General features: G+C 57.8%; 1 protein-coding gene across 1 annotated transcript in view; it reads left to right on the forward strand.

Annotated features, from left to right (window-relative positions):
* NRBP2 (nuclear receptor binding protein 2) overlaps positions 1-13086 on the forward strand; it is a 38068-nt gene that overhangs the window by 21968 nt on the left and 3014 nt on the right. The window contains exons 7-17 of the mRNA XM_065629314.1: positions 86-109; positions 421-504; positions 1126-1181; positions 2162-2257; positions 4695-4827; positions 4986-5088; positions 5215-5265; positions 5538-5673; positions 9960-10013; positions 10455-10518; positions 11400-11455. Of these exons, the coding sequence (XP_065485386.1) occupies positions 86-109; positions 421-504; positions 1126-1181; positions 2162-2257; positions 4695-4827; positions 4986-5088; positions 5215-5265; positions 5538-5673; positions 9960-10013; positions 10455-10518; positions 11400-11455 (857 nt within the window). The remainder of the gene's footprint in view (positions 1-85; positions 110-420; positions 505-1125; positions 1182-2161; positions 2258-4694; positions 4828-4985; positions 5089-5214; positions 5266-5537; positions 5674-9959; positions 10014-10454; positions 10519-11399; positions 11456-13086) is intronic.

The following is a 13086-nucleotide window of genomic DNA, read 5'->3' on the forward strand; positions in this document are numbered from 1 at the left end:
CTGTGATTCTGTGTTACCTTCTCTTCTCTTTGTGTCCCCTGCTCCATGCCTGCTCGCTCGTCCCTTTGGCTCGGCGCTGGCGCAGTCTGGCACAGGGTGTTTGCGAACGGTGAGTGTCCCTCTGCCACCTGTCCCAGCACGCCCGTCCCCTCCCCTGCGGCCTGAGGCACCGCGGCACGGGGGAACTGTCCCCTCTGTGCCCTGCTGTTCCGTCCTGGGGGCAGAGGGGTTCCCAGGGCAGCCCCGCGGGTGCTCTGCCCGGGCAGGGGACACACAGAGACCCCCGTGACCCCGGAGGCCCTGCCTGTGCTCCCGGCCCCGGGAAGCTGCGCAGCAAAGCTCGGTGCAGAGCTCGGTGCAGAGCTCAATGCAGAGCTCAACGCAGAGCTCGGTGCAAAGCGTTTCTCCTCCCCACCGCAGCCCTCCCGGACGACCTGCGCAGCCCCATCCGCATCGAGAGGGAAGAGCTCCGCAACCTGCATTTCTTTCCCCCGGAGTACGGCCGTGAGTAGGGGTCTGTGTGCCGGGAGGGGGTCCTGTGCGAGGTGTGGGTGCAGGGCGCTTGCAGCAACACAGAATTATTCAGTGCATTCACAGCTGAAGCTGTTGGCCATGAGTCACAGGAGATCTTGTGATCGTGAATGACTGTGTGATAACATTGCAGGTAAAATTTAGTGTTGGTTAGTGCAGAGCTACGCACTTGGGAAAAACACCTGTGCCTGCGTGGGAATGGGCTGGGCATAACCATTGCTGTTAGGAACAGGATCTCAGCACAGCCACACGTAGCTCCGGAAAGGTCAGCGTATGGCTCAGGAACACTCATAAGCACGTAAAATGTTACAATGACTAGGGAAAAGGGAGTGAAGAATCCTTGTGCCATCTGACAGCTGAGGATGTGATCCTCATCTTGACTGTTTTGGGGCAAATTTGAGGGGGAAAAAATGGGAAAGGTTTGTGCAGAGAACTTTGAGAAAACGTGCTGGAGTGGGGAAGCAAGTGAGGGCAGGGGGGATGGGGAGGGCTGGGGGGCACAGGTGTCTGTAGGGATGGCGCAGCGGCCATCCCCGTAACGAGCGGGTGATGCCCCGGACTTCTGGCCTGATGTGGTTCTGGATGGTTTTGCAGAGAAGGCTGACGGAACGGCTGTGGACATCTTCTCCTTCGGGATGTGTGCGCTGGAGGTACGGAGCAGGACGGCTGCAGCCGCGGGGCCTGGGGAGCTTCCCGAGGCATCTCCTTGCCCTTTTCCAAACCTGCATTGTCCCTGCTCTGCATTGTCCCCTGGTCCGCGTTGTCCCTGCTCTGCGTTGTCCCTGCTCTGCATTGTCACTTGGTCTGTGTTGTCCCTACTCTGTGTTGTCCCTAGTCTGTGTTGTTCCTGCTCTGCATTGTCCCCTGGTCTATGTTGTCCCCTGGTCTATGTCGTCCCTGCTCTGTGTTGTCCCCTGGTCTGCATTGTCCCTGGTCTTCATTGTCCTCCAGTCTGTGTTGTCCCTGCTCTGTGTTGTCCCTGCTCTGTGTTGTCCCTGCTCTGTGTGGTGCCCAGGGAGCAGCTCCTGTGTCCGCAGGGCTGTGAGCAGCCGGGAGCACCGGGGGGACAAGAAACGGGCCCTGAGGGCAGGGACACAGGGGGCACAGCCCTGGGGAGCCCAGGGGATGTGGAGCCTGGCCAGGCCATGTGTCCCGTGAGGAGCGGCTCAGCTGCCGCCCTGCCAGGGGATGTCTCTCCAGAGAGCCCTCCAGGACCGTCCCAGGGCTTGGCCACGGGCAGACACGTCCCAGGCCTTGGCCAGGGGCAAACACGTCCCAGGCCTTGGCCACGGGCAGACACGTCCCAGGCCTTGGCCACGGGCAGACACGTCCCAGGCCTTGGCCACGGGCAGACGTGTTCCAGGCCTTGGCCACGGGCAGACACGTCCCAGGCCTTGGCCACGGGCAAACACGTCCCAGGCCTTGGCCACGGGCAGACGCGTCCCAGGGCTTGGCCACGGGCAGACACGTCCCAGGCCTTGGCCACGGGCAGACACATCCCAGGGCTTGGCCACGGGCAGATGTGTTCCAGGCCTTGGCCACGGGCAGACGCGTCCCAGGGCTTGGCCACGGGCAGATGCGTCCCAGGGCTTGGCCACGGGCAGACACGGCCGCACTCCCTCCTCCCCAGATGGCAGTGCTGGAGATCCAGAGCAATGGGGACACGCGGGTCTCGGAGGAGGCGATCGCGCGGGCACGGCACTCTGTGGATGACCCCAACATGCGGGTGAGTGCAGCCGCCGGGCGTCGGGGACAGAGCCGCCGGGCTGCAGCCTGACCCGCGGGGGGCTCAGCCGTCCCTCCCGGGGCGTAAACGTGCCCACGAGCATCCTTCCGCTCGCTGATGTCTGGAACGCCAGCGCCAGCCTGGCATTCCTGCCTGCTCCAGGTCACACCGGGGCTGGGACAGGCGAGCAGAGACAACGACCTGCTGGGAACACAAGGGCAGCCAGAGCTGGAGGGCTGAAGGATGTGGGGATTCCCCCACCCCTGGGCTGGTTGTCATGAGAGGCTGTCCTCAACCCTGTTTGCCAGTGCTGCCAGTGGTAAAGCAGAATTCCCAGTCGGTCCGTGTGTGGACACGTGCACACGTGTGTGCTCCGCACAGACGTGGCCACCACAGAGTTCGGCACAGATCAGGCAGCACCGAGTTCATGCACACAGGCAGCACAAGCAGCCAGATCCTCTGCTGAGCGTCAATGCTCAGGGCAACCCCGTTCACAGGTCACTGTGGCATCTGGCCCCATCCCAGAGGTCTCCCCCTATCGCTCAGACCGTGCTCTGTCTGGTTCCGCGCCTCCTCCCCAAGCGCTCCTCTCACCAGCCAGTCCAGCTGGACATTTGCTAGAGGGCCACAGGCACTCACCGGGAATAGGGAGCAAACTTTAAAGATTTAATGAAATATAACAAGGGCAAGTGTAGAGTCTTACATCTGGGCAGGAACAGCCCCAGGTTCCAGTATCAGTTGGGAAACGAGCTGTTAGAGAGCAGTGCAGGGGAAAGGGAGCTGGGGGTCCTGGGGACAGCAGGGTGACCATGGGCCAGCACTGGGCCCTTGTGGCCAGGAAGGGCAATGGGACCTGGGGGGATTAGAAGGGGGTGGTCAGTAGGTCAGAGAGGTTCTCCTGCCCCTCTGCTCTGCCCTGGGGAGACCACATCTGGAATATTGTGTCCAGTTGTGGGCCCCTCAGCTCCAGCAGGACAGGGAACTGCTGGAGAGAGTCCAGCGCAGCCACCAAGATGATGGGGGGAGTGGAGCATCTCCCGTGTGAGGAAAGGCTGAGGAGCTGGGGCTCTGGAGCTGGGGAAGAGGAGACTGAGGGCTGACTCATTCATGGGGATCAATATGGAAAGGGGCAGTGTCAGGAGGATGGAGCCAGGCTCTTCTGGGTGACAACCAGTGATAGGACAAGGGGCAATGGGTGCAAACTGGAACACAGGAGGTTCCACTTAAATCTGAGAAGAAACTTGTTCCCGGTGAGGGTGCCAGAGCCTGGCCCAGGCTGCCCAGGGAGGTTGTGGAGTCTCCTTCTCTGCAGACATTCCAACCCGCCTGGACACCTTCTGTGTAACCTCAGCTGGGTGTTCCTGCTGCGGTGGGGGGTTGCACTGGATGAGCTTCCGAGGTCCCTTCCAACCCCTGACATCCTGGGATTCTGTGATTCTGTGAAACTTACACTGCAAATAGAGCAAACTTACGCTGCAAATACTTAGGAATTGAATTAATAAGCGATGACAGACCGAGGTGAGGAGGTGCAGGGCTCGGCCTGACACGTGCACTGACCAAGAAGGCACTTAAAGGCAGCTGGTCCCTTTCATCCCCCTCCGCTTTCCTTCTGAGCCACCTCAACCTTTCCCTTGCCTTTCTTTTAGCCAATCTCCAAAACATCCCGTAATAAGCTTGCGCATTCCCCAGATTCTCTTGTTTGATCTCAGAATTCCCCCAGGCATCCCATGGTAAATCCTCCCCTCTCTGATGCAATCCTCCTGCTGTTTTCAGAGTGTCCCCAGAGGGTTTCCTCTGTGGAGCAGCAGGAGCAAACCATGTCGCTGCTCGCCTCTGATGGCCTCAGGGGCAGCTGATCAGGGGGTTGGGTTGTGTGGGTGCCCCCCCATTCATCTCCTGATCGTTTCTCAGTCTCTGCATCTATTCCAAATAGCCCCAGCAGGATACCTGTTCAGAAACTGCCCAGAGCAGTTCCAGGGACAGGCCCCAGGCTGCAGCATGCAGACGAGGCAGAGGGTCTGGCGAGCAGAAACAGGCAGATGCCGCGCTCAGGAATCCCTCCCGCTGGTTCAACCTGCCCTTTCTCGGGTGCTACCACCACCTTTCCCGGTGGGCTGCTGCTCCCAGAGCCCAGCCTGGCTGGCTGCGGGACATCCCTGCCTGTTCCTGCAGCCCTTTGCTGGGCTTGCATTGCATCCCCTTGCTGGCTGGAGGGAGCAGAGGTCCTGTGGGTCCCGGCGGCACCTGTCGGCCCCGAGCACGGCTGCCTCCCCTGTTTCGGGTGCTCCGTGCCCTCCCGGGGCTGCCCTGGCACAAACAGCCGCTGGGATCTGTGTCCCAGCACCTGCGAGTGTGAGAGCCGGGCTGGCAACGGTGGGGATGGAGCTGGGGAACGTCCTGCTTTGCCTCCAGTTTGTGCCTCGTCTTCCACCCTCAGGAGTTCATTCTGTCGTGCTTGACCCTCAACCCCGACAAGCGACCGACAGCCAACAACCTGCTCTTCCACCGGGTGCTCTTTGAGGTCCATTCCCTCAAGCTGCTGGCAGCACACTGCTTCATCAACAACCAGTGTGAGTGACCGTGAGGCCACCCGGCCCCACCTGAGCTCGTGCTGCTGCCCCCGCAGCGCTGGGATATGGAAGGGCCTGGGGAGGAAGGTTCACAGACCGTCCCCGGGGTGGGAGCTGCAGACCCTCCCAGCTCACAGCCCCTTCTGCCTTTGCCCCAGATCTGATGCCAGAGAATGTGGTGGAGGAGAAGATAAAGGAGATGGACCTGAACATGGTGATGGCAGAGATACGGCGAGAGGGTCGGCCCAGAGCCCAGTGGAGGTGAGGATTAGTGGGGGACATTTCATGGCCGTGAGTGCAGCACGTGCGTCCAGCCTGGTGACCCTGGAGCCCTTCGCACCGCTGTGCTGCCCACCGCTCCCACTCACCGGCCCGTTTCTCCCCCAGGTACTCAGAGGTCTCCTTCCTTGAACTCGACAAGTTCTTAGAAGACGTCAGGTGGGTGGAAGGTGCTGCTGGCTGGCCCAGCGCTGGTCCCCGGCGCTCCTGTGCCCCCAGCTCCCCGGGCAGCACAGAGCCGGGTGCTGCAGCACGTGCAGCGTGTCCCGGTCACACAGCAGTGCTGGCCGCACGGTCCCTCTGCGGCGTCCCCAGGGCGAGGGCAGCTCCGCGGCCTCCTCACCGCGCTGCCAGTCCAGGTCTGACCGCGGCCGCCACCGCTGGCCAGGGACAGGGCTCAGCTGTTCCTCCTCCCTCTGTGTCTGTACCAGGAATGGGATTTATCCCCTGATGAACTTCGCCGTTTCCAGACCCCACGCCCTCCCGCGCGTGCTCTCCCAGCCCCAGGAGGACCCTCAGAAAGCCAAGACTCCCACCCCAGAGCCCTTCGATGTGGAGACCAGGAAGGTAAGGTCAGGGCCAGGCGGGGACAGACGCTCCCTGGCAGTAGGTGTTGGGTCTCTGTTCCCAACAGGGCAGGAATGCCTCTCCCTTGGGCCATGCACCAAACTCCAGCCTGGGCGAGAGCTGCCCCAGGACCGTGGCTGGACCTGGTGAGACCCATTTCAGCCAAGGCCTCGTGGAGCAGCCCCGTTTTCCGCCGTTCCGTGGCTCTGCATCCCCCGCCGCACGCAGCTCTGTGGCACAGCCTGTCCCGCGCCTCGGTGCGGGGTGTAAGTGTGAAATCCCGGCACGTTTGGTACCGACTCTGCCGTGGCCGAGGTGCCAGCTGGGATGAGGCCCTGCTGTGCCGGGCACCGCACACCCCAGCACCGGAGCCGGGGGCAGGAACGTCATTGCAAGGGGTTTATGGACCCCGGGAAGTGGAGGGTGCCAGGCAGGCGGGCAGGGAAGGACGACACAACGCGAGGGGTTTGAGCAGAAGTGAAGCCTTTCGACCCCATGGTGTGACCCCTGGCCGAGCAGAGCAGCTCAGCGCTGCAGCGCGGCCTCTCAGGGGTACGGGAGCTGCCATCGCGCCCCAGAGCCCTCCCCGTTCACAGAACCACAGAGTGTCCTGAGCTGGAAGGACCCACAGGATCATGGAGCCCAGCTCCTGTCCCTGCACAGGACACCCCACAGGTCACCCTGTGGGTCTGAGGACGGTGTCCAGTCTCTTCTTGAACACTGTCAGGTTGGGGCCGGGACACCTCCCTGGGGAGCCTGTTCAGTGTCCAGCACCTCTGGGTGAAGAACCTTTTCCTCGTGTCCAACTGACCCTCCCTGGCACATCTTCTGCCGTTCCCTGGGTTCTGTCCCTGTCCCAGAGAGAAGAGCTCAGCCCGGCCCCTCCTGCTCCCCTGCTGGAGCTGCAGCCCCATGAGCTCTGCCCTCAGTCTGCTCTGCTGCAGCTGAACAAACCCAGGGACTTCAGCCGCTCCTCACACGGCTTCCCCTCCAAACCCCTCACCAGCTTCGTGTCCCTCCTCTGGACACTCTCCAGCAGCTTTATCTCCTTTTCTCCTGTGTCCCCAGCCATGCACGCAGTGAATGCTCCAGGTGAGGCTGCCCCAGCACAGAGTGCGGTGCCCCCGGGCTCTTCCCAGAGCACAGGCGCTCCAGCCCAGGACCATCCTGGTGTCGTCGCTCCAGTTTGTCAATGTCCGTCTTGTTTGGGAGCCCAAAATTAGATGCAGTACCTAGATGTAGTTTAACAAGCGCTGAACAGAGGGCAGCGCTGTTGGTGTCCGTGCCCTGCTCGTGTCCTGCTGTCCCCATCACCCCGAGCCCCCAGCAGAGCCAGCACAGCGCTCCCACCAGCCAGGCCCACCCGGGTCCCTCCCAGGGGCAGGAGCTGCCATTTGTCCTTTGCTGACACATATTTGGGGACAAGGCTGACAGCCGCCACCATCACGGCATCGCTCCCACGGCATGTCTCACCACGGCTCCTGTCCTGAGCTGCCATCCAGCTTTGGGAGCAGAGGAACGCGTCACGCTGTGTGCACCCCGCTTTCTGAAAAACCTCTTTTGTACCCAGTATTTCCCTGGGAGGGCATTTCCCTGTAATGACCCTTCTGGTCATTCATTACTAATCACCTGTGGCACTGCCTGTGTGGTACCATGGACGACGGGAATGCAATTTCACACTTGCATTGACCTGATGTCAAAAATAGTACGTAGGGCTAAACCTCATTCTTACTCCTGCAAGATCCTGTGAAATGCCTCCCCTCAGAAAGTACATCCGCAGTGGTTAATTCATGTTTCAGAATCAGCTTTCAGTGCCCTTAACTCATGCTTTATTCATACTTCGCAGTGCTTATTTTTAGTGAGAGTGCTGTGGTGATCAATCGGGTACGTTAGAGAAATGTAAATGTTACATCTTTTCCCCTCTGCATTTATCTCCTGCTTTTTCACCTAGTGCCCCAAGGAAAGCTCTGCCAGTGCATTGTCTGTCTGAAAATGTGTTCAACAACTGGTTTTTTACCCAATTTGACAAAGGACTAGTAATCTCAGAAGCACTAAGTTTCTATAGATTCCTTGAAAACTTGCAGCTGGAGAGACTTGCAAGTCCCACAGGAGTGTAGCCACAGTGCAGACCCTGTTCTGGGAGGCACCAGCATATGGACCCAAGGAAATTTATTTCATGGTGAGGATGGTTAAACGGTGGACCAGGGGCCAGAAGAGGTGATGGGATCTCCTTGGCGGTTTTCAAAACCCAGCTGTGCAGAGCTCTGAACAGCCTGGTCTGCATTCACCGCCTGTCTGGGTTTTGGCAGAGGCTTGGACTGGAGACTCCTCATGTCCCTTCCCTGGGTGATTCCTTGGTCATGGGCACCAGGCAGAGGGAGGCGGGGAGCAGGTGGCAGCGATGCCCTCAGATGTCACCAGTCTTCTCTCTGATGGCGTCTGCAAGGTGCTGTGCAGTCCCCTGTAATTCAGAGCAGAAAGGAGCACAGGGCCAGACAGCGCGTGAGGAAAGGGCACCCTCCTGGGCCGTGCAGCCACCCTGGGCGGCTCTTCTTGGAGACTCGCATGGGCTGGAGAGGAGAATGGTGGAGAACAGCGATTTTCCTGACACACACAGCTGAATGCCCGGGGATGTTTGTCTCGAGGAGGAGCTGTGGCACAGGGTGCTGGGGCAGAGGAACAAGCACATAACTCGCCTCTGAGCAGGAGCTGGAAATGGAGGAATATAAACGAGACCCTGTCAAACTCCGCGTGGAACGGGGGTGTTGATCCCTCGCTGGGTTTCCTGTGTTTTGGGCCGACCACTTCCACGCTCTCTCTTGTCACGGTCCATTCGGTGATGGACTCGTGATGGTTTGTTTATCTTGATCTCGAAGCGCAAAATTAAGGCAACCAAAATGCCAAGGGGTTATAATTCAATCAAACAGTGTTGCTTTATTAATTTGCCCGTAAAGCGGCACACAACAGAGAGAGATGGAGAGGAAAGGAAAGGTAAAAGGAAAAACGGGGAAAGAGGGTTGATTACCACCGAACGAGTCCCAAAGGCGTCCCTCTGGTCTCGGGTCCCGTGAGAAGAGTCCTGCCGATCCTCTGTCGTGATCTGGGATCCTTCAGTGGGGAGATCTCAACGATGTCCCGTCAGGAATCATCTTTTATGCTTCTTCACCCCCCCTCACTCCCACAGACCGAGGCCAATCTCCGCCTTTGTTGCGCAATCCAGGCTTAACTGCGCGGGCCCGAAGGGTCCCCGCTTGGCCTGCCAGGGCGCGTCTGCGCCTGCGCTGCCTCGGCTCAGGGGTCTCTTGCTGGTCCGCTGGGTGACCTCAAGACCCTTGGCGAGCCCCTGCGCGTGCTCTCCTTCGCTGGCCTTTGTTACAGGGAGGAGGTGGGGGCAAGGCTGGCTCAGGCAACAGGTGAAAATCCATCTTCTGGACAGCAGTTATTGTCCCCAGGTCGGAGGGACCCGTACAACGCGATTCCTCTCCGGAGGTGGGGGCAAGTTTGGCTCAGGCGGCAGGTGGAGTCCATGCAGCAGCCATCGTTACCTGTAGTCCCCGGGTCGGACAGACCCGCATAACACCATTCCTTGCTTCAGGCCTCTCTCCAAGTCGTTGTCCAGCTCTTTCTATCAGGCCGTCTGTTCTGATGGCAATGTTCAGGCAAATACTGTTCTTCGGACCGACTCTTACATCTCTGGATCTCCTTTGCCCAGACACCACAGCTTCTGGTGGGAACCATTTTCATGGGAACCTGAAGCTGACCCATTAATAAAATAACATATTTATCTCGCACATTGGAATGTTCTGCGGTGCAATGCAGGGTTTCCAAAAGAAAATCCACATGTCATTTTAATAATATTCAGGATGTCAGTTTTGCTCTTTTGTCTGATTTAAGGATTGGTCATCCCATAAGGACATGAGCAAGTACAGTATTAAAACATAACCTAGAGTTTGGGCAGAGCTTTAGGGTGAAGCCTGCCCCTGGCAAATGGAGCAGGAGAACTCACGCTGGTTGCAAAGCTTTCCCAGCACCGCACCTTGCGCAGGGCTCCCTTGCCCACCGCTCAGTCAGCTGACGGTGGCTGCAGCTGGATGCTGGACTAAACGAACCCTCAGCTGCTCCACCGGACAGTTCCTACAAACGCGGCAGACGGGCAAGGTCGGGCTGGCAGGAGGAATTGAGGGTTTAAGTAGGAATTTGAGTCACACGTGGAGAGCAGCAGTAATGCAGGCTGGGGGAGCCGGAGGGACGGTGTCCAGGCTGATGCTGATTTTGGCCTCTTGTAGGTGGTGCAAATGCAATGTAACATGGAGCTGAACGAAGAGAAGACCCAGTGGCACGTAAGTATCAGCTCCTGCTCTGCATGAGGCACTGGGGCAAGACCTGCTCTCTGTTCCCATCTCTGGTGTCTGGCGGGGAAACAGTTTGGTCTCCACTAGTTTGCTGCAGTACCCAAAGCTCTCTTGTCCCTTTACAATAAAAGAAGCCCAAAGAACAAAGCCACCACCCCCCCATGGCTGAAGGACAGGAAGATCTTGATGTCTTTGTCCAGACGTGTTTTAAGTCTGCTGCTTTCTAGTTCAGCAGTCACAGGTTAGCTGTAACTGTTGAGACATGTTCCTCTAAGACACTCAAACCACCAGAGACATGCAGCATCTCGGCAGTTACCAGCGTCCCCCCTGCTCACCATGCCAGCAGTTCTGGTGCTGATGGAGGAGTCAGCGCCTTTCTCTCTTACAGAAAAACTGCTGTTTGTAAAGAGCACTCTCTTCTTTCTGCAGCTCACGCTTCTGCTGATCCTGGAGGACAAACTGCATCGACAGCTGAGCTACGACTTGCTGCCCAGTAGGTTCACTTACCAGTAAACATTTGTGTGTGAATGCAGAAGTATTGCCTGGCGGCTTGGTCAGGTTTAGGCTCAGGTTGTGTTAGACACAGATTGTGTCTACAGCCGGCTTTCCTTTCCTCCTTGTACTGGGAGAGCAGACCGAGCCCTGGTATCTGTGTGGTACCAGTTTTGTCCACTCAGCCCCTGCGCGTACAGCGTGTGGCAGTAACCTGCACCTAAAGTGCACATGGGGAGCCCAGCGAGTGGCCGCCGGGGACACGTTTCACCCTGGGACACGTGCGGTGCCGTTCCTGGGGTGACACCGGTGGATTGTCCCCTCGTTGCCAGCAGTGGTGCAGCCTTGGCGATTCCTTTCGGAGAACGCTCCTCTCTGAGGGAGCCCCATGGCTCTGGGGAAGGTGTTTCTCCTCCGAGAACATCCAGCACCACAGGCTCCTGCCTAAAACACGCAGGAGCCTCCTGGCCCCACGCAGCTGGAGTCCCCTGACTGCCTGACACCCAAAACTAACACATAAAGCCTGGAAATTAACGCTGGGGAGTTGCTGCTCCACCAGCTCCTGTGTTTTCCCGCTTACAGGCAGTGCCTGCTGAGCCAGAAACGAGAAAAATCTCCAAGTGACACGTTGCCCAGACTATTGCGCTTTGTGCGGCTTGGGACAGGAGCTCATTGCTGCCCCGTTCAGCTCCCGTTCCCTGCCGCCTCTCTGCTGTTTGCCCCAGGATGACTTAGCAATTAGCCACCCCAAAGCAGACGGCGTGTCCCCAAAGCATGGTGACACACAGCGCGGGCGTGCTGCGGGTTGGGCCAGGACACTGGTGGGGCAGGAACCGAGGGACGGACGGACATCCGTGTTCTCACCATTCCTTGTCTCTGCAGCTGACAACTCCAAGGACTTGGCCACAGAGCTGGTGCACTACGGATTCATCCACGAGGTGAGCCGGAGCCTCCTGCCCCTCCTCGGCTGTGTGTGCATCGCGCTACCACGTGCTGTCCCCAAACCCGTGTGACACCTGTGCCTCAGAGGAACAAGAGCTGCTCCGTCCCCATCCCGCAGCGCTGGGCCCCGCGTGCCCTGCACACACGTGCAGCCCTCGCTGCTTGTGTTGGGCTTTGGGTTTGGTTTTCTCCGTACTTTGCTCATGCCTAACACCCAGTGGCGCTTGTGAGAGGACAGTTGTCCGGTGCTGGCAGTGTTAACGGCATCGCCCTCGCAGGGGTTCTGCATGAGAACCAGAGGAGGGACGAGGGACGAGGCTGAGGAACTGTCCCCAGGGCCGGTGTCACCCGGACCCGGACAGCCGCTGTCAACTCGCACGGCAGGTCCCTGCCTGCCCCAAGAGATGCCCACCCCACCCTGCCGCCTCGGGTGTCTGCAGACAGTCCCGAGGGAGAATTCGGAGCAGCCCAGCCTCCAGGAAAGGAGAGAACTATAAATATATTTATTTTTAATTTGCACAGGATAGGAATTTTGGGGCTGTAAGGCAAACTTTTGGAGAATTCCTTGTTCTGGATGCTGACATTAGACAAGGAGGGGGGTCAGCCTGGCTGAGTGAGAAATTCTTGTGAGGGCACCTGGAAGAACGTACATTCAGACTTTCCTTCTTCCTGCATGGGAGCGCGGTGAGCGCGCAGCTCGGCACGGACACGCCGGGTGCTTTATCCTGGAAAACAGGTGGCACTGGGGGAACCTGGCGCTGTGGAACACACCCCAGCCAGGTCTGTGTTCCACGGCCTGCACATCACCCTCCTCTCTCCTAGGAGATAACCTCTTCTAACATCTTCCCCTCTCTAACTTCTTTTCTACTGCACAGGTACCAACTACTTTTCTCTCAGATGGTGCAACCCATTCACACCTTCTTAATCTCTGAGCAAATGTCCTCAGCCTGTGTTTAGTTGGGAGGATGCTGCTTGTTTCTGACCTGAAGGACTTGTGCACCCAAACGCTCCTCGGGTTTTCCAACTCCAGTGCTCAGTCTAACAAAGGCGCCACCTGTGCCTTACAAATCCTGCCTCCCAAGGATTTTCTCAAAAAGAAGGCAGCAATTTAGCAGCAGCAGTGACAAAGGGGTGCTACTAAACAGCAAGAAAACAACTGATTCTGCATTTTTAATTGGAGTCAGAATTCTGAGTTTGTTTCTGGCAGTTCCAAAACCTGTGTATGATACAAGGTGGGGGTGTTTTACATCCTTTACACATCATTGTGTATGTCAGTCACTTCTTTCTTAAGGAATAAACATTCCGATTATGTTAGAAACCACCTACTCCTGAATGTGTCAGAAAAGAGATTTCTGTACAAAATAGCTGCCAGACCAACAGAAAGTGACATTAATCTTTAATTTTGTTAGCAGTGAGGATATTATAAAACAGACGGCCATAGAAAATAACTTTAGATCCAGTGGTCAGATAATTAAGTTGAAATTACACTAAACGAAAGAAGCTGGACCTGTTATATTCCTTCAGACTGGAAGCTCCAAAGAACTGTCTGCTCTTTGGCCTTTATATTGCACCTGACACAAAGAGGCTCCGTTCTTGCTTGGTCCTTTGGCATTACTCAGTAAATACG

This window comes from Caloenas nicobarica, chromosome 2, assembly GCF_036013445.1.
Source record: "Caloenas nicobarica isolate bCalNic1 chromosome 2, bCalNic1.hap1, whole genome shotgun sequence".
Classification (NCBI taxonomy): Eukaryota; Metazoa; Chordata; class Aves; order Columbiformes; family Columbidae; genus Caloenas; species Caloenas nicobarica.